Source organism: Moschus berezovskii, chromosome 5 (genome assembly GCF_049115385.1).
Source record: "Moschus berezovskii isolate FMDL1 chromosome 5, NW_MosBer_1.0, whole genome shotgun sequence".
Lineage (NCBI taxonomy): Eukaryota > Metazoa > Chordata > Mammalia > Artiodactyla > Moschidae > Moschus > Moschus berezovskii.
In genome coordinates, this window is record NC_142464.1 from 77665720 (window position 1) to 77688373 (window position 22654).

General features: G+C 44.6%; 1 protein-coding gene across 1 annotated transcript in view; it reads right to left on the reverse strand.

The window, feature by feature from the left end:
* Positions 1-22654, reverse strand: part of USP46 (ubiquitin specific peptidase 46) — a 77380-nt gene that overhangs the window by 46212 nt on the left and 8514 nt on the right. The window contains exons 2-3 of the mRNA XM_055434429.2: positions 2816-2896; positions 145-358 (exon numbers count right to left, since the gene is read on the reverse strand). Of these exons, the coding sequence (XP_055290404.1) occupies positions 145-358; positions 2816-2896 (295 nt within the window). The remainder of the gene's footprint in view (positions 1-144; positions 359-2815; positions 2897-22654) is intronic.

Sequence of the window (22654 nt, forward strand, 5' to 3'; positions counted from 1 at the left end):
TAAAAACTGATATTTGAGTAGTTGGCCAAACTATTTTCCCATTTAAAAGGGGGGGGTTCATTTTGAGGTCACACAGACCTGCTGGTTCTCCTTATCTCAGATCTGAAACACATTCATCTCCATGCTCATACTCTCCATACTCACCGTTTTCTTTTCTCAGCCTTGAAATGAACTTCTTTGGTGGGATCACGCCGACCTTCTTCTTCTGCGTGGCGATGCTGTGGAAAAGGTCTGCCAGGCATGTCAACAAGTTCTCTTTCTTTTTTTGCTGGGCCTTGTACGCCAGCACATTCTCCCGGAACGGCCGGCAGAAGTACAGGGCCTGAAGAACGGAGTTACAGTAGCATGTGTTTCCGAACTGCCAAAGGACAAGAGGGCCGATTTAATTCAGGGTTCTCTGGACCAGTGAGGAGAGGGAGGGGCCGCCCTGTGTGGACTGGCCCAGAGCCCCTGAGTCACCGTCTGCATGCCTTGGTAGACCAGTAAGCCATGCAGAATACCAGTGACTATCTGATCACCAGGGAAATGAATGCTAGTACACACAAGCTGGAGAGCTCTCTAGGCTATAAAAGTCTCTATAAAATGATAAGGGGCACTCAGCCTCGGTTTTTGAAAATCTAATGAGACTTTCTGGTGCTTAAAAGAGAGAGTGAAGAAGAAAAAAACATTCAACACGATATGGAGACACAGAAAAGCAGCTGGCGACACAAAAGATGTCACATTGCAACACATCAAAACTCCTATGACAGGGAAAATAAAAACCCCAATCAGAAAGAAATCTAGCTACTAGCAACCACTTGCTCAGCTGAAACAGCTTTAACCAAGAGGGGACTTGTTTTAAGTTTCTCTCTTTCAAGGGTCTGGCACTCCTGCCACAGGTTTCAGACCAACTGCCTCACTTTCTCCAGAGCAATCTTGTTTCTGCCCAAGTAGCCACTGTCTCAATACAATACCACATAGGTCCTGGTCTCCTGCCATCATAGTAGGACCCACAGAGTAACATTTTGCACTTCTCAAAAGCCATAGTTATGTTTTAATGAGGCAAAAAAGTCATCGCTTCACTGGTTTCCAACTGACTGGATAACCAATTCTATGGGAGAACACATAGCTGAGACGTTCATTTTAGAATTTTTCATACGTGCTAAAATAAAGAGGAAAACCATCTAAGGCAATTAGAAGATTAATACCAGATTAGAAAATGCTGTGTAAGATTAAAATAGAACATGATCATCTTCTCAAGCGTGGTTGTTGGCTTGTGTGTCATCTGCCCAAGAGCGAGGCAAATGCACAGCCATCCTTAAGGTGACACTTCTTCATCACGTTAGATAGAACTAAGATAGAACACTTCCTATTTTTATACATTTTAATCTACTTTGACACAATTACGTGATGAGACAAACCCCTTTTTAAAGAGAAGCTGTAACTTGCATGAACTACCATTCAAAGTGAACATGTATAAAACTATTAATAGGTTTAGAGCTCACAACGCTTCCACAGACTAGGAAATGGTGTTAGTTCTTTATTTCTCCAAAGCCTGCATCTGTCTTCTCCCTGGCCAAGGTAGAATTCCCTCAGCTTGAATAACTATCCTCACAGAACTTAAGCAAGAGGCCTTTGCACAATGCCTAAACAGCTGCATTAAAACTGTAAGCCAGTATTCCATCAACACGGTGGCCTATATTCCAGTACGTTAGCCTCCTCCTCCCATTCTTTCCTTTACTCGGTACCTCCCCTTTAGCCAGACACCCCGTGGGAACACTGGTCCCGGGACCAGTGAACAACCCCTGGGAAAGAAAAGGAACTAACATGTACCGAGTGGCACTGTGTGCCTCAGCCTCACGTCAGGACCTTCAGTAGGCGCTCTCATGGATCCTTCACTATACGCCAAGGTGTAGAAACTGCTGTGACCCATTTCACAGAGGGGGAAATGGAAGCTCAGAGAGGGTGAGTGACTTGCCCAAGATCACACCGCTCGGGAACAGCACAGGCAGACTGTGGATTAGGTCTGCACTACTTCAGAGACAACGTCCACTCCACTATTCCACAAGCGGCATTCACTCAGGACACTCTCAGGAGAGATTATGGCCTAAGACACCTGAGTTCTGACAGACCACGCTCACAGCAGTGGTTCCAGAAAACCTGGTGCTTCTGAGCTAACAGCTGATGCTGTTTGAATCCTCCATCCCAGCAAGGATCAGCTGGAGAAGAAAGCTCATGAGGGTGGTGGGTAATATTGCCTTACTACCCGGCCATCATGAACTTCTCCAGGACACAGTGCCTGACAAGTCTGGCTATATACAAGGTGACCGTTGCTGAGCACAAGTGAAATGAGGCCAAGGGATTTAGAGATAAACTGGCCCCAGTCTCCCCCCACCTCCCACCCATGCTTCAGATACCAAATTATGCCAGGAAGCAACCACTGGTGATGAGCTGGTAACCCTTTCAACACTCTGACAGAGCTGATGTATACCATCTGACGAACCCATTCAGGTGGTAAAGGGAGGACACACAAAAGCAGATTTTGCTACAAAGGCTAATAATATCGCTCTGAAAGTTAGTGTGCAAAGGAAATCCTTTAAAGCACAGGGGTAAAAATGAGACTGTGACCTAATAATGCACTAATTAAACCTCCTCTTGTGGGGCAACTCATACTTCCAAAAATTGGACTAAATATCCCCCACTCTGTTGTTTGCCACCTATGGTAACCAAGGAGTATGAATGATTATATAAAACTTGGTAATGATGAAAATGGTAGTGACATTGCTTCAAAAACGCTAAAACACCTGATTAAGACAGTGCGTTTCAAAATACTTACGTTGACCAACCCGAAGTAGTGTTCATTGATCGGAAACTGCTCTGGACCAATGTCTTTTTCCAGAGCAGAGGCATTGGTGCCCTAAAAGAGAAAAACAGCAAAAGTTCTGTTGCATGTAAAACAGACAAGAAAGCAATAGGATACTTGAGAGAGCCCGCTATTGAGACCAACATTTCCCCTAGTGGCCACGGAGTCTGGAGATGGTCACGCTGAAAACAGGGGTCGGAAGTAAACTGTAGATGAGGTAATGAGGTCAGCCTATTCCTCTCCTCACCCAACTTCATTGTCCCTCAAATCTGTTCTACCGGCTTCAGTGACCTTCCGTTAGGAAAGGTTTAGGACAGGTACCAAGCAAACTACCACCCAGAACTTGCAAAAAAAATGTTCCAAGCTCAGATACCTGGAGTAGCTTTTATACTACTCAGTGGTGTATAGAATCATACCACCAATTTCAAAGTCAATGGTGTTTTTCTGACAAAGATTTATCTACTGTGCACCCACCACATGCCAGGCACTATTCTAGGCTCTGACAACAGAACAGTGGACAAAGACAGTCTGAAAGAAAAAGCAAGTACACTGAACAGTACATCAGAATGCGGTAAGTGCAGTGGAGAAAAACAAAGCTGGAAATGAGGGTAGGGACTCCAGGGAGTAGGGGGAGGAGGGAAGGCACGGAGTGGAGAGGAGGGAAGGATAGATAGTTGCAGCTTTAAATAGGGTGGTCAGGGAAGGCCTTATTGAGAAAGCGAAATGTCCAAGGACATATAAATAACAGAGACATAGAATTTAAAACCTAACTGTTCCCAAGTGTATCAAATCGTAAGCCATGCATACTGAAGTGCAACACTCAAACTTGAGGATAATAAGTTACTGGATACTCCCACTGTGTGCCAGGAACTGCACCATTTATTCTCACAACATTCCTATCAGGTAAATTGTTGTTCAGTCGCTCAGTCGTGTCCAATTCTTTGCAACCCCACAGACTGCAGCATACAAGGCTCCTTCACTATCTCCTGCAGTTGGCTCAGACTCATGTCCATTGAGTCAGTGATGCTATCCAACCATCTCATCCTCTGCTGCCCCTTCTCCTCCTGCCTTCAGTCTTTCCCAGCATCAGATCTTCCTAGGATCCAATGAGTCAGCTCTTTGTTTGCATCAGGTGGCCAACATATTGGAGCTTCAGCATCAGGTAAGTGCTTACTATTATAATCCCCATTTAACAGCTAGGAACTTAAGGCTTTGAATGGTTGAGAATCAGTCCAAGAACCACAGTCAATAAGTGGCAGAGCTCAGACTTGAACCCTGGAGTCAGACTTGGGATTTCACAGTCTTAACCAAATACTATGCAGAGCAATCCTACTAAGTAAAACCATTTCCTGAGCCCTGCTAAGGGCCAAGAGGTCACTGGCAATACCTCACTGATGATCATTTTCCCCCAAGGCCTGGATGCTGGGATCAGGAAAAGTGACCAAAGTTCAGTCCAACCAGGTGAGTAATCCGGGGGCGGGGAGGACCGGGCCCCATGGTTACCTACAGCTCTACACCATTCTGTGCTCCTCAAATCCTCGGGCTATCACAGAAGCCCTACAGCTCACAGACTCCCAAAGATCCGGGAGACAGGCATTTTAAAAAGAGACTGTTAGGCTTTATAAAAAATAAATCTGCTGCTGCTACTTATTCTGGATTCGCATAATTAGAATCTATCACAGAAAGAAATGGTCAAAAGGCAGGCTAAGAACCCGTCAAGATGGTCACGTGTCAACAAGCAATATTAAATGCAGAACAACTCAATTCTGAGCGAACAGAACCTCAGCAGAAATAGTACATCCCATCCCCTTATCATAATATCCTTTGTCTCCACTTGTCCTCTAGGTCCATTATACTGTTCTGCCAATCTAAAGTCCTTTACCTGTCACTGGAGACTTTCCGTTCAGTGGCCATTTGAGTGCACAACAGTTTCACTATCTTTTAATGGTGGGGGGTCCGGTTGGGGGGTAGGGAGCAGCTCGTTGCCTTCACAATGATGTGGCTCCATATATAGGCTGAATTCTTAAAATAATACTTCATTAAAGCAGGATTTCATGGTATTGAAAAAAATCACTAGTATTTTCCAATAAAGCTACATCTCAATCATAAATCGATGTATTGTGCATTAAATATACCCACGGCCATTTCTGAAGCAACGTTAGGAAACACGGCTTAGTGCCCAGGAGGAATGTCAGCTACAGCAGTAGAGTACATGGAGACAGGCCCCGTTCAATCCTTCTTTATGAGGCAGCCATTTATTCAATCCACGACTTCTGCTACCTGGGAATTCCTGAATGCAGTCTGCTTTTCTCTATCTTAATACCTTCCCACCGAAGAGGGTGCTGCTGAGGGTAGGGGGGGCAGTGCTGGTGGTGACTCAGGCTGACTACAGTGACTTGGGGGCGCGGGTGGACCTTGAGAGGATACCCTGGACAAGAGGCAGCGGGGGAGTAGGCACCCACAGCACAGCTCAGGAAGAGGGAAGGGAGCTAACAGGGTCTTCATGAAACCTGAGATCCACACTTCCTGGCCACGCCTCAGGTCAGGCTTGCTCATCCTCTCGCAGGAGGTCTGGAAGGCTCAAGAGGGAGATCCGATACCCTTGGCTGCTTCCTGATCACTGCAATGTCACCCTTTTGTCAGAACAGCTACCCTCAGACTTCCCTGGTGGCCCACTGGTTAAGAATCTGCCTGCCAATGGAGGAGACATGAGTTCAATCTCTGATCTAGGAAGATCCCACGTGCCATGGAGCCTGTGCCTGCAACTACTGAGCCTGTGCGTGCACCCTAGAACCCATGTGCCACAACAACTGAGCCCATGTGCTGCAACTACGGAAGCCCACATGTCCCAGAACCCATGCTCTGCAACAAGAGAACCCACTGCAATGAGAAGCCCATGCACGGCAACTAGAGAGTAGCCCCTGCTCGCTGCAACTAGAGAAAGCCTGTGGAAATAAACACATAATTGTTTAAAATCTGCCCTCTGCAGCCCATGCCTCCCAGAACTGTACAAACCCCTTCCTTTCTTCTCATCTTGCCTAACTCCCCATCCCCCGGCGACCTACCTTGACACCCCGTCTCCTGCCATCATGCTAGGTGGTTTCAGGATCCAAAGACACAGCCTGGATCTGGTCACCACCCTAAACCCAGGCAGGCTGGGCTCTGCCTGCCGGCTCATCCCATCACAGCCACACAGAAAGTCACCAGAGTCCCTCACTCCTCTCCTTCTAATCCAGCTTAGAGTCCATGGATCATGATTTCAATGGCTCTCATAAACACCCCCCTACCCGTCCTTTGCTTACAGTACTTGGCAAAAAGTCAACCCAGAGGGGACCAAACTACCCACCTTCTCTGAACCTAGAGAGATGAGCAACACTAGAGGGGAGAAGTCACACCCCAAGCCGACTGCACTTAACTGAACTCACCAAATTCAGGCAGCTCTCAACATGCCCACATTCCAATAGTGTTTCTCTAACACACTCATTCTCCACTCCACAGTGACTATTTCCAGCCTTCTCCAAGCGCCTCAAAACTCTTACACTCCTTTGCCCCTCTCACTGGCCTCCCACTCAACAGCAAAAATAACAAAATAAAACCAGCAGAGAGGAACTTTCTTAATTCCACACTCCCAAACCTTCAAACTTACATGCCTCCCTGTCAATGACAGAGATCTTGCTCTCATCCAAGGTCAGTTGCAGTATTAGATCCTGCCCTGCTGAACTGAACATGCCTACATGTCTCGCATGTGAAAATACATACACATATCTTCTTCCCACATCTCCCCAGTCCCCATCCTTTCTCACCTTCTCTTCACAGCTAAACTACTTTAAACAACTGTCTATTCTGAAACATTTACAAGTCAATCAGAGGATTTCTAAGAGTTGTTTCAAATAATCCAGTGGGGAGAAGTGGGAGGTGGGGGGTGGGGATAAAACTCTGCTGTTGAAGCTGAGCATGGGTACGTGGGGCATCCTGTTTATACTTTTACATATATTATGGGCAGGGTAATGGTCTCCCAAAGATGCACATGTCCTCACTCCTAGAACTTGTGATGACATCACCTTACATGGCAGAGGGAAATTTAGATTGCAGAAGGATTGATTTGCTAATCAGCTAACCAAAAATAGGGGGATTGTCCTGGACCATGCTGTTGGGCGCCACATATCACAAGCATCCTTAAAAGTGGGAGACAGAGCAGGACAACCGATGAAAGTGATATGATGTATAAGTCACGCTTCTGCTGATTTTGTAGGCGGAGGAAGGGGCCAGGAGCCAAAGAACCAAGCAGCCTCTAGAAGCTTAAAAGTCAAGGAAGCAGTTTCCACTAGAGCCACCAGGAAGAACACAGCATTGTACTGCCTTCATTTTAGCTCAGGGAAACCCAGCTCAGACTTCTGACCTCAAGACTATAAGATAATAAATCTGTACTGTTTAAGCCACTGAAGGTCATGGTAACTTGTTACAGCAGCAAGAGGAAACTAATACACTGTATTGGAAGCTTTCCATAATACATGCTGAGACCTGTCTGTTTTCTCACATCGCCATCTCTCCTCAAAATAGCCCCTTCTGGATGCTACCCTTGATGCACTCCACACACGGTCAACTCTGGAGGGTGCACACAGCTGCTGGCTTTCCCCAGCCACTGTCTGAGGTCTTCCTCCCTCCCTCCATGCCTCTCTGTGGAGGGTCCAGATAACAACCAGGCCTTAATCAGCAGCTGTGTGCCAAACACCTCCAACTCTTCACCACCTTCATTCCTGAAAGCTCACTTCTGATCAGGTAGGATGAATACACATTTCTACTTGCTTGTCTCACAGGCCCTCAAAATCATTCCACTCCAAGCCCCAGCTTTCATTTCTCCTTCTCCCCAAATCCAATCTTTTCCTGGTGTTTCCCTACTTAGTCCATGACAATGCTATTTTCCTTCCAGCTCCTTCTACAAACCTCAGGGCCAGGCCCAACATCTCACTCACCACTGAATACTCATTCATCACAGTGTATTGACTGATTCCCTCTCCTTAAATCTCTCAAGTCCATTCGCTTCTCTTTAACCTCCAGCCACCAGTGAGACCAAACCACCACCATTTCTCATCTGAATTTAAACAGCCTCCTAAATGGCATCCAAAATCCACCTTGCTGGCCTTAACCCCACTGTCAACATGGCAGCAAAACTGTTCTTCTTAAATACAAATCTGGGGCTTCCCTGGTGGCTCACTGGTAAAGAATCCGTGGTCTGGTAAGATCCCAAAGCCCAATAAGCTCATGTGCCACAACTACTGAGCCTGTGCTCTAGAGCCTGGCAGACACAACTACTGAAGCCCACGCTCCCCAGAGCCTGTGCTCTGCAACAAGAGAAGCTATCACAATGAGAAGCCCATGCACCACAACTAGAGAAAAGCCCTTGCAGTAACGATGACCCCGTGTGGCAAAAGTGACTGTAGATATGACTGATTTAAGAAGCCTGAGATGGGGGGATTATTGTGGATGGTCTGAGTGGGCCCAGGGTCATCAAGGGTCCTCATGAGGAGGAGACAAGAGTATCATAGTCAGCGAGGAGACATGATGACACATGCAGAGTTGAGAGAGAGACAGACCTGAAGATGCTATGCTGCTGGCCTTGAAGATGGAACGCACCCTGAGCCAAGGAATGCAGACAGGCCCTAGACAATGGAAAGAGCTCTCCTAGAACCTCTGGAAGCTGTGCAGCCCTGCCAACACCTTGATTTTAGGACGTCTGACCTCCAGAGCTCCAAGAGAATAAACTCTTGTCATTTTTAGCTGCTAAGGGATTTCCCTGGTGGTCCAGCTGTTAAGACTCTGTGCTTCCACTGCAGGGGGCACTGGTTGAATCCCTGATTGGGGAATTCAGATCCCACATGCCACATAGCATGGCCAAAAAAAAAAAAAAAGCTGCTAAACTTGTGGTACTATTTTACTGTAGGAACACAAAATTGACATACCTGCCTCCCCAACAACCTCCACCCTCCACTCGTAGCATACTGTCTCCCTTATTTATGCCAATTGTTATTTGCATGGTTCTTAATATCTGTCCTGTCCCCTAAACTACATGTCTCATGGGAGCAAAGACTATGTTTAACCTATTTAATCCTGCAAGTATAGTACTAGGTGACTAGCACAGGGCAGGCCCAGTCCTGCTGGGTGGCCAAATGGATGGATGGATGGATGGTTGGATGGGAATGGTCGGGGGGGGGTGTGAATTGCTTCCATATCCACGATCATTTGGATACGGGTGCACACGTGGGTGTGTGCGCTCTCCAGATCTATTATTGTTCAGTGAGGCCTAAGTGGTACCCTCAACCACTTCCCCATGCTCCCTGCCCTTTTATAAAAACACATCCTAGGAATTCCTTCCCGTGGATACAGAACGTTACTAACATTGACCCTGGGAACCAAACTCTTGCTTCACATGCTAGCACTTTCCATTGGTAAGATGAATTTTTGTGCAACCTTAACAGATTTTGGAGTTCTCTATGTTAAACATAGATCTCTGTACAATAAAAGGACATAGACATCACGGGGAATGTTTCATGAGATGATGACGACAGACACTTAAATATCAATTAGACAGTGTAAATCAAAACTTTAAATGAGCATGTCCTTCAGCCCTGCAATTTGTTCCACATCTATACTCACACAGGTAGAAAAGATACAGAGCCTGGATCCAGGCGCCAAATGATCCAGGCATGGCTTAAAACAAGATGGAAGTTTCTGTCTCTCTTTCACCTAAGTGTTCACAGGGAGGAAGCAGTGCAGGTCTGAAACGGCAGCTCTGCAGGGCCAGGGACACAGGCTCCTTTTAACTTGTTGCTCTGTCATCCTCAAGAGTCTCTCTTAGGAACCAACATGGCCACTCCAGCCCCCTATCATCGAACCTGTGCCGGGGCAAACAGACAAGAAGGAGAGAGATTCCTCCTTCCCTTCCAAGAAAGGCCCTGAGAGTCACACACATCACGTTTTCTCAGGATCTTGATGGCCAGAACATCACCCAGTCACACGGCCACACCTAGCTACCAGGGGAACTTGGCAAATGTGCTCCTGAGCAGTGACGAGCCACCAAAATTAGAAATGGAAAAAGGATACTGAAATAACAGTCAGCATGCAATGGTTCTCCCTGGCAAGGTTTGTAACAGAAAAAAGTTAGAAATAATTTAGCATTAGTCATTCAGTCGTGTCCGACTATTTGTGACTCCACGGACTGTAGCCTGCCAGGCTCCTCTGTCTAGGGAATTCTTCAAGAAAGAATACTGGAGTAGGTAGCCGTTTCCTTCTCCATTTCCTTCTCCAAGAAATAATGTAACTGTTTAAATAATTACAGGAATAAATAAGACAGAATACCATGTAGCTACTTTAAAAAATCAAAGCTACTCCATAGGTATGGCTGTGAAAATCTGTCCGAGATACAATAAGGAAAAACATGTGAGTGAGCCAACGTGTGTACAGAACAACTACTGCAAACGTCCTCCATCCAGCAGCAAACACTGAGCCCTCTTGGTCCACAGCCCAACTATACACCTGAGAGACACACAGGGACAGGGAGACCAGAGCCTGCCATCGACATCTATGCTTTACTGGAAATTCCAGCAAGAATGCGTGAGAAATTATTAACACTTGTCACCTGTGTCTAGGAGAAGGGCTTGCAGATAACAAGCCCACCAAGGGGCTTTTTGTTTTTTCAACTGTTCCAATTTTTAACTATGAGCACATATTATCTTTGTCATAAAAAATGTAATGAAAGTTAGCAAACTAATATCCTGCAGACCAGTTATTGAAAGCGCACAGCACACACCTCACAGATGTATTTGGCCATTGTTCCCCCCAGTATGAATTTCCTTTTGATTTCAGGCACGTCTTCTCTCTTGGCCTTTGTTTCCTGGGTTAGAAGTGGGGTTGCTCGTATTCAGCCTGCCTGTGGCTCAGGGTGGCAGAGGAAATCAAGCAAGACAAGCAACGTTATCAGCACTAAGTAAATGGCAAGATGCATTGTAAACCCAAGCCTGCACTTTGATCAGTGGCATCCAGCATAATGACACAAAAAGCAAAGCAGGCACCGAGAATAACTGACCAAACGCGGAACGAAAAACAGATCCACAGCAGTAAATCACAGGGTCTGCGGGTATAAGAAACAGAGTTTTCGTTTACAACGGTGAGAAATGTGGTAACCTTTGAAAACAATGCACTGCACTTTATTAAAAATAGAATCTGGGCTGGGACAAGTTCCAACAAGAAGACTGTAATGCTAGCTCTTCACAGCATGTCTGGAAGCAGTTGTGTGGCTGCCAAGGGGTGCGACAAAAACACAGAAGCAGCAACAGCAACAACTCGGGAAGAATGAATCACAAACGGATGAGATGCACAAAGAAAGGCAATTCTTCTAAAGCAAGTTTAAAAGCAGCTTATAGGAAAACCAGTTAGAATGCTTTCCCTGGGGGAGAGCGGATGAAGACAGATTCTTGCCCAGGAGGTAGTAATCAAAACAATGGCACGGCAAGATCTAGAAAAGTCAACGAAGGACTTCCCTTGTTGGTCCAGTGGCTAAGATTCTGCGCTCCCAATGCAGGGGGCCCAGGTTCGATCCCTGGTCGGGAACTAGATCCCTCACACTGCAGCTAAGATCCCGCAGGCCACAACTAAGACCAGAAGCAGCCAAATAAAACTTAAAAAAAAAAAAAAATGTATATTATGCAGGAGCCTAAACCGAAGACAGAAATCAGGAAGGGGCTTGAAGATCAGCTAGACCATTACACAGATCAAAAAAACCAACACCTAAGATCATAAACATAAACCTACTTGCTCAAGATCACCCCAAGGCAGCCTACTCTTCTGCATCCTAAGGCATGCAGGATCTCTTTCAAGTTTGTACAAAGTACAGAAAGGCCCCAAATAACACGTAAGAATTCTAAGTACACAGAGAGTAAGTCGCTGATTATAAACCATGAATTAAAATACATGACAGGAGAGGTGAATGTTGTTGCTAAAACGACATTCAAAAAAGGGCTATTTTACTTAACAAGCGTGTTTCAAAGTACAAAAGTATTTTGAGGACGAATTTGCAAAAGGACTAGAATTCCCAGACTTCTGATGACAAAAGGTCTTTCGTACAGCCTTAAGGAGAAAGTGAAGCAAAAACGAAGTGATGTTTTGTTTTCTTCTGGAAGGAAGTTTTTGATGGAGTTTCTCCCCCCCGACCACAAAATTGACATAGATATTAAAATTTGGTGCTTATAAGGAAGGACTTAAAAATGAATAGCAATACTTCAATTAAAATTACAAATGAGAAATAAAAATAAATAAATAAAGTGATGCAACTCAAAATCTCAGGATGAGTCAGGAGCCAACTGTCAGAATTCAAGGATGGTTAAGGAGGGATTACAGTCACTGGCTTCCAAACATAATTAGTAATAATAATAGATAACACAAAAAATAACACTGTGTCCAGTCACTCCTCTGAGGACTTAAGGTATATTTTACTCATTTTAATCTTCACAATAACTCTATGAGGTGGACATCATTACTGTTTCCATTTTAAAGATAAGAAAATTGAGGTACAGAGGGAGTAAATAACTTCAAAGTTATTTACAGAGTTCACACAGATAATAAATACTGGAATTAGGTTTTAATTCACACCATCTGGCTCCAGAGTTAGACTCCCAAGCACTATACCACACTGACTCTCAAGGTTGTAAGGTCCCCTCTGAGCCCCGGAACCGTAAGAATAAAAAATTGAGGAAAGAGAAGAGGTCACAAAGTTAAGAGATCTAAACCCCTACCTCTGAGGCACCACTCCAAATATTCTAGAATGAGGAACGCAGGTGTCCTTCTCTGTAAAATCACCACAGAATACTGCAACGTTTAAAGAATATATAAAACTGAGGTTGAAAATCAGGAGAAACCTGAGATGTAATCAAGAGGTAATAATTTTTTTTTCCAAAATAGTCTCAGGCTGTGAATTTTTATCCAGCCAACTTTAATAGTAAAATAAAATATTACTGTTTAAAATAGGAGAAAACAAAAACAAGATCAAAAAGTAGAAATGAGTTATAAGGAGTAAACCATTTTACATCTAATTACGGAGCAATGTGCATTCTTACTTCCCTAACATGGATAGATATTGACAATTACAAAAAGAAAAGGAAGACAGAGAGAAAGGACCCACTAGAAGTCTTTAGAATAAAATATGTTAATATATTAATACAGCTCATCTCTCAGTGCTGGGACTATTTGGGAGGGGTAAATGGTGGGGAGAAATGGTGTGAATTATGTATCAGGGGAAAAACTCTCATTTTTTTCTTAGCCAAAGAAAGTGGCAAAGCCTCTGTCATGCCTCTATAGAGACAGAAACGCAGACTACAATTCTGTGCCTCTTGGCTCAGAACTAGTGCAGCCAGTCCTCTGGCCCCTCAGTGGTGTCCCCTCTCCCCCAAGCCCCACCACCTCCTCCTTAGCATTTGGCTTTAACATCACTTTTTCAAAGCTATCTTCTCTGACCCTTCCCTCTCAGAATCCTGTGTCTCTCTTCATGCAACTAATCACAATCTGTAATAATGTATTTATCTGTGGCTGATGTCTTTAACATTTGTCTTCCCACTGGACCACAGATTGGCAAATGACAGTCCCTGGGCCAGATGTGGCCCACTAACTGTTTTTGTGGGCTTCCCTGGTGGCTCAGAGGTTAAAGCGTCTGCCTCCAATGCGGGAGACCCGGGTTCGATCCCTGGGTCGGGAAGATCCCCTGGAGAAGGAAACGGTAACCCACTCCAGTATTCTTGCCTGGAGAATCCCATGGATGGAGAAGCCTGGTAGGCTACAGTCCACGGGGTCGCATAGAGTTGGACACGACTGAGCGACGGAACAGAACAGAACAGAACTGTTTTTGTAAATAAAGTTTTATTGGAACACAGCCATGATCACTCATTTACTTACTGTAGCTATTTTCACAATACAAGCAGAGTTGAGTAGCTGCGACAGAGACATGTGGCCCACAAAGCTTAAAGTATTTACCATCGAGCCCTTTACCAACAACCCTGCCAAGTCCTACACTGGACCATGAACTCTATGAGGACAGAACTGTGTCTGATTGGTCTACCAGGACCCTACAGAACACCTCACATGCAAAAGGCACTTACTAAATTTGCTGACTGAACCAACTTGGTAGAAGGGTAATAAGCAGTATGTGCCGCTTGTGGTTCAGAGAATTTCACATCTCTGTTCTCATCAACTCCACTGTCAACCAGCCAAAGCCATTCCACTTATTGTCCCCTTCCACTCTGCCAGTAAGGGCAGAGCCAGGACTCAACCCCAGGCCACTCGGCTCCAGAGCCTGGGCTTCTGACCACAAGGCAGGGAAAATGATCTACCCATTCAGACTCTGAGTAATTCCTTAGCTGCAGATGGAGGGTCTGGGCAGGGGGCCACGACTGGTTCCGACTGTGTCCTCGTTGGCAGCTCGCCCTCACACATCACCTAACCACCAGTGCACTGCACCCAGAGGGGTTCGGGGTACAGAACTCAGAGAACAGACACATCACCTGGTCCCACAGAGCAATACCGACACTCTCCCTCCAGACAAGGCACTCACTCAGACTCACCACCTCCATTTCATAGTTAAGGGAAATGAAGTTAATGGAGGTTCAGTAAATTGCCAAGGTCAAGTGCTAGTATGAGGCAGAGGTCAGCTGCAAACCCACAGTCTTATTTACCATCACAATGCCAACTCCCGGTTCAACAGCGCTCCTGCTCCTCCCTCCAGACTCCCACAAGGAAAAAGGCATTCACAGGAAGGCAGTGACGGGCATTTTCATTCTACACCAGGAGAGAATATCATTTCCATGCCTTTCTGGGGAGGGAGAAACAATGCTGGGAAAAAACCTCACTGTGACTTCACTTAATGACCATAACACAGAAGCAAAAATGCCTGTAATTGAAGACGACGACCCTGGGATACATAATGATCCCAAGTCATCATAGGAAGGGCAGTAAAGAGCAGTGGGAGACTCTGGCCTGTGAAACAATTCTCGTGCCTAGAGACAGCACAACAAAGTCCTCAGGCAAAGGCAAAATTTCAACTCAAAAGTAGATCAAAGAAAACTGGGACAGGGTCTGTCTTCCAGCAGAATGGGAAAGAGAAAATATTTATCCAGTCCCTGAATTCAGTGAGTTAGAAGCAAGAACCTCACTCTTTTTTTCTTTTTTTGCTTTATTAGTTTTAATTGGAGGATGACTGCTTTACGATGTTGTATTGGTTTCTGCCAGACACCAACACGAATCAGCCACAGGTATACACATGTCCCCTCCTTCTTGGACGTCCTTCCCATCCGCCACCCCATCCCACCCCTCTAGGTTGTCACAGGGCACAGGACTGAGGTCCCCGTGTCATACAGCAAATTCCCACCGGCTATCTATTTTACATATGGCAGTGTGTATGTTTCAATGCTCCTCCCTCAGTCCATCCCACCCTCTCCTTCCCCAGTTGCGTCCACTAGTCTGTTCTCTGTCGGCATCTCTATCGCTGCCTTGCTATTAGGGTCATTAGATTCCATACAAATGCATTAATGTAAGATATATGTTTTTCTCTTTCTGACTTACTTCACTCTGTATAACAGGCTCTAGATTCACCCACCTGACTAGAACCAACTCAAATTCATCCCTTTTTATGGAGTAATATTCCATTGTATATATGTACAATTTATTCATCTGTCGATGGACATCTAGGTTGCTTCCATGTTCTGGCTGTTGTAAATACTGCTGCGATGAACACTGGGGTACATGTCTTTTAGAACTGCGGAAAAGCCTCATTCTAAATCCAAAGTTCTGCAAAGGCACCAAGTTGCCTCCTTGACCATCAGGTGGCACAGGAATCCTGGTCAAAGAGGCCAACTCTGCAAATTTAATTAATAGGGTGACTTCAGGTACTTCCCTCACTCTCTCTAGCACAAGCTCAAGGTCTTTAAAAACAGTACCCCCACCTGACAGCCGGGAATCCCTGCCCTTGGATCAGTACTGCCCTCTCAGAGATATTTGAGTCAAGTGCACTGGAAACACCCTGTAATGTACTCGTTATGAAACAGAAAATATAAAATCCCGTGGACTCCTACCCCATTCCCAGACAGTGTTGCAATGGGAACAAGGAGGTCTTCCCAGCAGCATTACTCAAAGTGTTATTAACCCTCTGCCAGGAGCAAAGTTCAGAAACTGAAAATATGTATAATGAACACACAGAGTAATTTTCTATCTGTTGAGTTAAGTGACAACAACAATGACCAAAAAAAAAATAAACCCTAGAGTTGGTGTTTTATGTATCTTTGGGGTTTTTATTCCATTTTGCAATTAATTTTTTATTGTAGTTTACAAAAATATCAGTCTGTGACAGATTGAAAATAAAAATAAAACTGGTCCTTCCCTGCAGACTTTGAAAATAATTGCCAACAGCAAAACAGCTGAGTGAAATTGAGCTTGTTTTCTGAAATGTGTGAATAGCTGCTCAAGCTCACTTTTAATAAGAGAGATGCAAAGCTAAAAATATACTAAGACACCATTTTCCCCCTATTGGCAAAGATCAAAAGGCTTTTGGATAGCACCCTACTTTGGCAAGGCTGGGGCAGCAACAGTCGCACACATTGATAGTGGAGGGCAATTTGGCAAAACTCATCAAAGTTACAAATGCAGATCCATTGCAGGGAAGTCAGCTGACAGATACACCCCCATATACGCAAAATGATGTAGGGACAAAGTTGTTCCCTGCAGCCTTGTTTGTAAAAAAGACATGGAAAACTACCTCCCTGCCCATCAGTGGGGGCTGGTTAAGTGAATTCAATACGTTCAGGCAACTGAATACCCTGCAGCCATAAAAAGAGAATGAGGATGCTCTTCACATAGCAGCACAGACCCAACTCCAAGATATAAAAAGCAAAGGGCAGGTCCAGACTATTCAGTATATGCTACAAGCATTATTTGTGTTTTTAAAAACTAGGAGAGAAATAAAAACATACTTGCTTGTATATGAATAAGAAGACATCACTGAATACAAGAGGAAGAAATGGCAAATGCTGATGAATGCCACAGACAAGAATCGGAGGGTGGATATAACTGCAACACAGTATATCCTTTTGTACAATCTGAAAATTTCTTCTACCAGTAACTCATACTCCCTTTTCAAAAACTTTATTTCAAAACTTTTAAAAAAAGAAAGAAACTGAGGTTAGCCACTTCACCTGTTTTTGTTAAGAATGCCTCACTGTACACCAGATAACACAAAAGGGTATGCTTGTTGGCTTATCAGATGACTGAAAATCGTTTACGGCATCACGCGCCCTCGTTACTAGGAAAGGGAAAACACAGCATCCTGACTGATGATTATAAAAGCTTTGCCACACAACAGCAGCCCCGTGTCTTCCAACATCTCAGTAGGAAATCACAGCTTCTTCCTCCTTTTGTCCGGTCCATGCACTTCCCCGCCCCAGGTTTGCCTCTGACTGGAAGCCCCAGTGAGTTTACAAGTCTGCTCATCTCCTTCTTTAGCACAACTCACCAGGAGGAATGGCTCTTAGCATCTTACAGACCCAGAGACCTAACTCACCTGCCCAGCATCACAAAAGCTACAAAGCGGCAGGATCAGGATTGGAAAGCGGGACCTTGGATCCCAAGTTCAGGGCTCTTTCCACTACATCCTGTGGACTCCTTTGCTACTGGGAAGGAGGGGGCACTACAAGAAAACAGCAATAAAATAAAATGGCCAGGTTCTGGGCTAAGCACTAGACACAAACGACGCCACTTATGCCCCACAATGCCCCAGGGAGGGAGGTGCTCTCATGACCCACATGTCATGGATGAGAAGCAGAGTCTCTTGAGAGAGTGGAGCATGGAGAGCTCTCACACCCAATCAACCAGACCCCATCCACACACTGACCTGTCTCTGGAGGAAGCTCACCAGCCCACAACCTGCAAACCAGTTTTACAGTGTTATTCCAAGAGCCAGTTACATGAACCACCATAAAGAACTTCTTCTCTGAGCCAATGTCTCCCAAACCACAGACCATGACTGCCCAAGGAAGGAGAAATAATCTTAGGTGGCACGAATATGAACATTTTTTTAACTTTAGCAACTATACTCGATATGTATTTTAAAAGCATATAACTAGCTCATCAAACCCATTACTTCACAGATGTCTTAGCACAGAATGAGACTGAATTAAAAGAAGCTGAACAGATTTAAGGACAACTGCTAAATAAATAAGTTCAGGTGGTTCGCAGATACAATGAAAACCATGAAGGAAAACAAACTGACATTTGAGAATCATGTGTCTAAGGAAGTGGATCCAATCCACTGTTTTTATCTAGAGGAAGAGGAACTCAGGAATACTTCAGCACACAATACACACGGGTTCTGAATGTCGCTTTATTTGTTTTTATTTAATTTCCATCTGCCCTTCACTGTCCACACCACCCAGCCACTCTCAGATGGACAAGGCAGGACCCCTGTTACCAAAGCAACTTGAAACCTTCTATCAAGGTTTGACCCTGAAGAGTTCTGATTACACGTATAGTAGATCAATTAATACCAGATAATTATTTTGAGTGTGCCCTCTCTCACTTTAAGTATCTGACCTGGAAAACAAACTGGAGGGCCAACTGGGAGAGACATGTGGCCCCTCTCTAGCCCTTGTTGCCCCAGAAACAGTGAGAAGGCACCCCACTTCCCCAGCACCCGCAATCAGAACCACACCATCTAGTGAATGTTGCCTCTGCTCTTGCCCAACCGCTTTGTCCAATCCTGCTGCTGCTGCTGAGTCGCTTCAATCGTGTCCGACTCTGTGCGACCCCATAGACGGCAGCCCATCAGGCTCCCCCGTCCCTGGGGTTCTCCAGGCAAGAACACTGAAGTGGGTTGCCATTTCCTTCTCCAATGTGTGAAAGTGAAAAGTGAAAGTGAAGTCGCTAAGTCGTGTCTGACCCTTAGTGATACCATGGACTGCAGCCCACCAGGCTCCTCTGTCCATGGGATTTTCCAGGCAAGAGTACTGGAGTGGGATGCCATTGCCTTCTCCGTTGTCCAATCCTATTTTTCCCAAAATGCCCACTAAATGTAGATGGCAGGCCAGAGTTAAAGGATCCCACTGGCTCCTGCAATGTCAACAGCTCTGTGCTTTGATCAAACTAAAGAAAATGTTCAATTCACTAAAAGAGAATTACGAAAAGTAATATGTGTGAGAGCATCATGGTTCAAAATGCTTCCACAGCGAGATATCCTTTGATTCTCAAAAAAAAAAAAAAAAAAAAGCTGTGAGGAGGGTATTTCATCATGTCTTTTTGTGTTGTAAAGAGATGGGGAAACAGGCTCTGAGATTTACCAAGCAGGATTTCAAACCCAAATTGCTCCACTTTAGAGTTGTATGGAAAAAAAAAATTGTTTTCATTTTCTTCCTAGGGTCTTAAGTGTGCTCCCCAAACCAAGAGCATCTGGTCAAGAGAGAGGGCCCCAGAAGGCAAAATGTCAGCCCGCTCCTGACATACTGGATCAGAATCTGCATTTTAAACAAGCTCCCCAGGTAATTTCTGGGGACAAGACAATCTGAGGAGCACTGCTTTACTGCAAGGGAATCCTTCCATTCTCCCACGCTGCATCTCTTCATTCATTCATCCAATAGATATTTTTTGTGCATCTACTACACTGTGCTGAATGCTGGGAAATCCGCAGTGAATAACATAAACACAGGTCCTGCCCTCATGGGTTGCCAGCCTAACACAGGGGTTTTTCAACCTTGGGTGCTCACCATAATCAAAGGTGGCACTTAACAAAAAAAAAAGCAGATGCCTGAATCCCATCCCAGCCCCACCTACATCTCTATACAGTCTGAGACTGAAACCCTAGATGCTGCTTATCAGAAAAGCTCCAATTCATGCACCTATCTTGGAGAATAAATTGACAGTATCTAGGAAAGCTGACGGAGAAGGCAATGGCAAGCCACTCCAGTACTCTTGCCTAGAAAATCCCATGGATGGAGCAGCCTGGTAGGCTGCAGTCCGTGGGCTCGCTAAGGGTCAGACACGACTGAGCGACTTCACTTTCACTTTTCACTTTCACACATTGGAAAAGGAAATGGCAACCCACTCCAGTGTTCTTGCCTGGAGAATCCCAGGGACGGGGGAGCCTGGTGGGCTTCCGTCTGTGGGGTCACACAGAGTCAGACACGACTGAAGTGACTTAGCAGCAGCAGCAGCAGCAGGAAAGCTGAGGGCAAGCCTATCCTAAGAGCAGCGTTTCTGCTTCCAGGCCTATATCCTGGAGAAATGGAAGCATGCGTGCAAAGAAGACACGAACAAGAACACTCACCGCAGCAATGCTTCCAGACAGAAATCTGGGAAACTACTCAACTGTCCCTAAATAAGGGAATGAACAAGTAAACCATGGTTAAACCAAAGAACACTGTTAAAGAGCCCTCAGGATGAACAAATAGAAAATAGATGTATGTGTATGTGTGCTCAGCCACTCAGTGGTGTCCAACTCTTTGAGACCCCATGGACTGTAGCCTTCCAGGTTCCTCTGTCTGTGGACTTTTCGAGGCAAGAATACTGGAGTGGGTTGCCATTTCCTACCACAGTGGATTTTCCCAACCGAGGGATCAAACCCGCATCTCCTGTGTCTCCTGTACGTGTCGCTATATTCTCAAATATAATTGTTGAGTGGAAAGAGATAGTTCAAAAGGCTATATAATTTTATACACGCTCATATATGGATTCTTAAATATGAAGCATAAAGACATGCATGGCAAACACACACCATCTTCAGGAAAATGGCTAGTTCTAGGAGGAGGGGAGAGGAAAGAGAAAGCGATAGTTAGTGGTTTTTTCTAAGGTACTTAGTAGATCTGAAAAAAGATCTTAACCAAATACAATTACAGTTTAAGTCTGCTAAATCTGAAGGTTAGAATTTGGGTATCTAATATACACTAAATTACTTTTTTTTTTCCCCATACATTTTTGGGTGCTAATGTTTTGTGATTTAATTTCTTTAAAATTCTTTCAAATGCTTCACAGGGGATGTAATATATAGTCAGGGTTGGGAATCCCTGTTCTAAGAACATGAAGCAATACAACTCTAGCTGTTTAATATCAGGAAATACATCTATAGAATGGCAATGATCTACAGTTCTTGAAGTTAAATTACTTCCTTACATAATTTTATATAGATTAAAAAAAAAACTTTCACGTGGCAGATAGTTTCTATAAGCTATATATATTTTTTCAGGAGGCAAAGGTAAGTATTATCCAAGGAAAGCAACACTTCTCAAACTGTGATCCTCAGCTCACCTGCAACAACACAAGGAAGAGGCAGTGAGGAGAGGGAGTATTTATTAAAATGCAGATTCCAGGTTTCCTGCCTTAGACCTACTTAATCAAAATCTCTGAGGGCAGAAACCCAGAGGCTGAATTTTTAATAAAAGAATGCACCCATGGGTGCAACTGTACACTGAAGAACCACTCAAGTATATTTTTTAAAGTTACTATTACTCAAATTTTTAAAAACATATGTGTCTGGTATGTCACCATAAGGTGACCTGCTTCATACTCTGAAAATTAAGGTGCAGGGAATGTTTCCTAAATGCTTGACATCATAATTCCACAAGTATGTGCAAGCAGACCCTGATGAAAACTGGTTTCCCGCACAGTGTATCTAACCCTGAAGGACAAAGAAACGTATTTCAGGAAGAACATAACTTCACACTGCCTTTCTAAATAAAAGAACTTCAAAAAGCAACTGGGTAAACAGGAAAGCTCCACAGGTCCAGCCTTGCTGCTTTTCTCACGGGAAGAGGCCCCAACACCAGAGCCAGATTCAATTAAACAGAAATGGTTAGCACAGTAAGAGATGCCAAATTTCTTCTCTTAGGACCATCTTCTTCATTCTAGTCTACAGTCCTTTTGCTACAAGTTTCCCACATCCTTGGTCTGAGTATCTTCCATCCCATCCTTATCTTTCTTGACTTTTCCTCCGGCCACCCCATGTTCCCCTTCATTTTCTATTTCCCTATGTACAAACAAAACCAATACCATAGTCCTGACTTTCAAGCCCTGGAAAACCTCTCTGGAGCCCCTGGGTTAAAAACAATCCAGTACAGGGAATTCCCTGGAGATCCAGGGGTTAGGACTCGGCACTTCCACAATCAGAGGTCTGGGTTCATTCCCTGGTGAAGAAACTACGATCCCACATATGCAACAACAACAACAACAAAAACAAACCCACAGCACAGAGTGTGTGCGCATGTTGAGGGGAGGGTAAATTAAGAGTTTGGGAGTAACATATATGTACTGTATATAAAATAGATCACCAAGAACCTACTGCATACAGCACAGGGAACTACACTCAATATCTTATAATAACCTATAATGGAAAAGAATCTACAAAACAATGTGTGTGTGTTTGTGTGTGCCGAGTGCGTGCTCAGTTGCGCAGTCCTGTCTGACTCTTTGTAACCCCATGGACTGTAGCCTGCCAGGCTCCTCTGTCTATGGAATTTTCCTGGCAAAAATACGGAAGTGGATTGCCATTTCCCCCTCCAGGAGATCTTCCCCACCCAGAGACTGAACGCATCTCCTGCGTCTCGTGCACCGAGCCATCTGGGAACCCCTATAAAAAAGAATTGTGTGTGTGTGTGGGTGTGTGTACACACACATATGTATAACTGAAAGTAACACAACATTGTAAATCAACTATATTTCAGTAAGAAATTCTTGAAAATAAAATTAAAAAAAAACAGCACAACAAACACATGAAAAGATGTTTGGCCTCATTAGAAA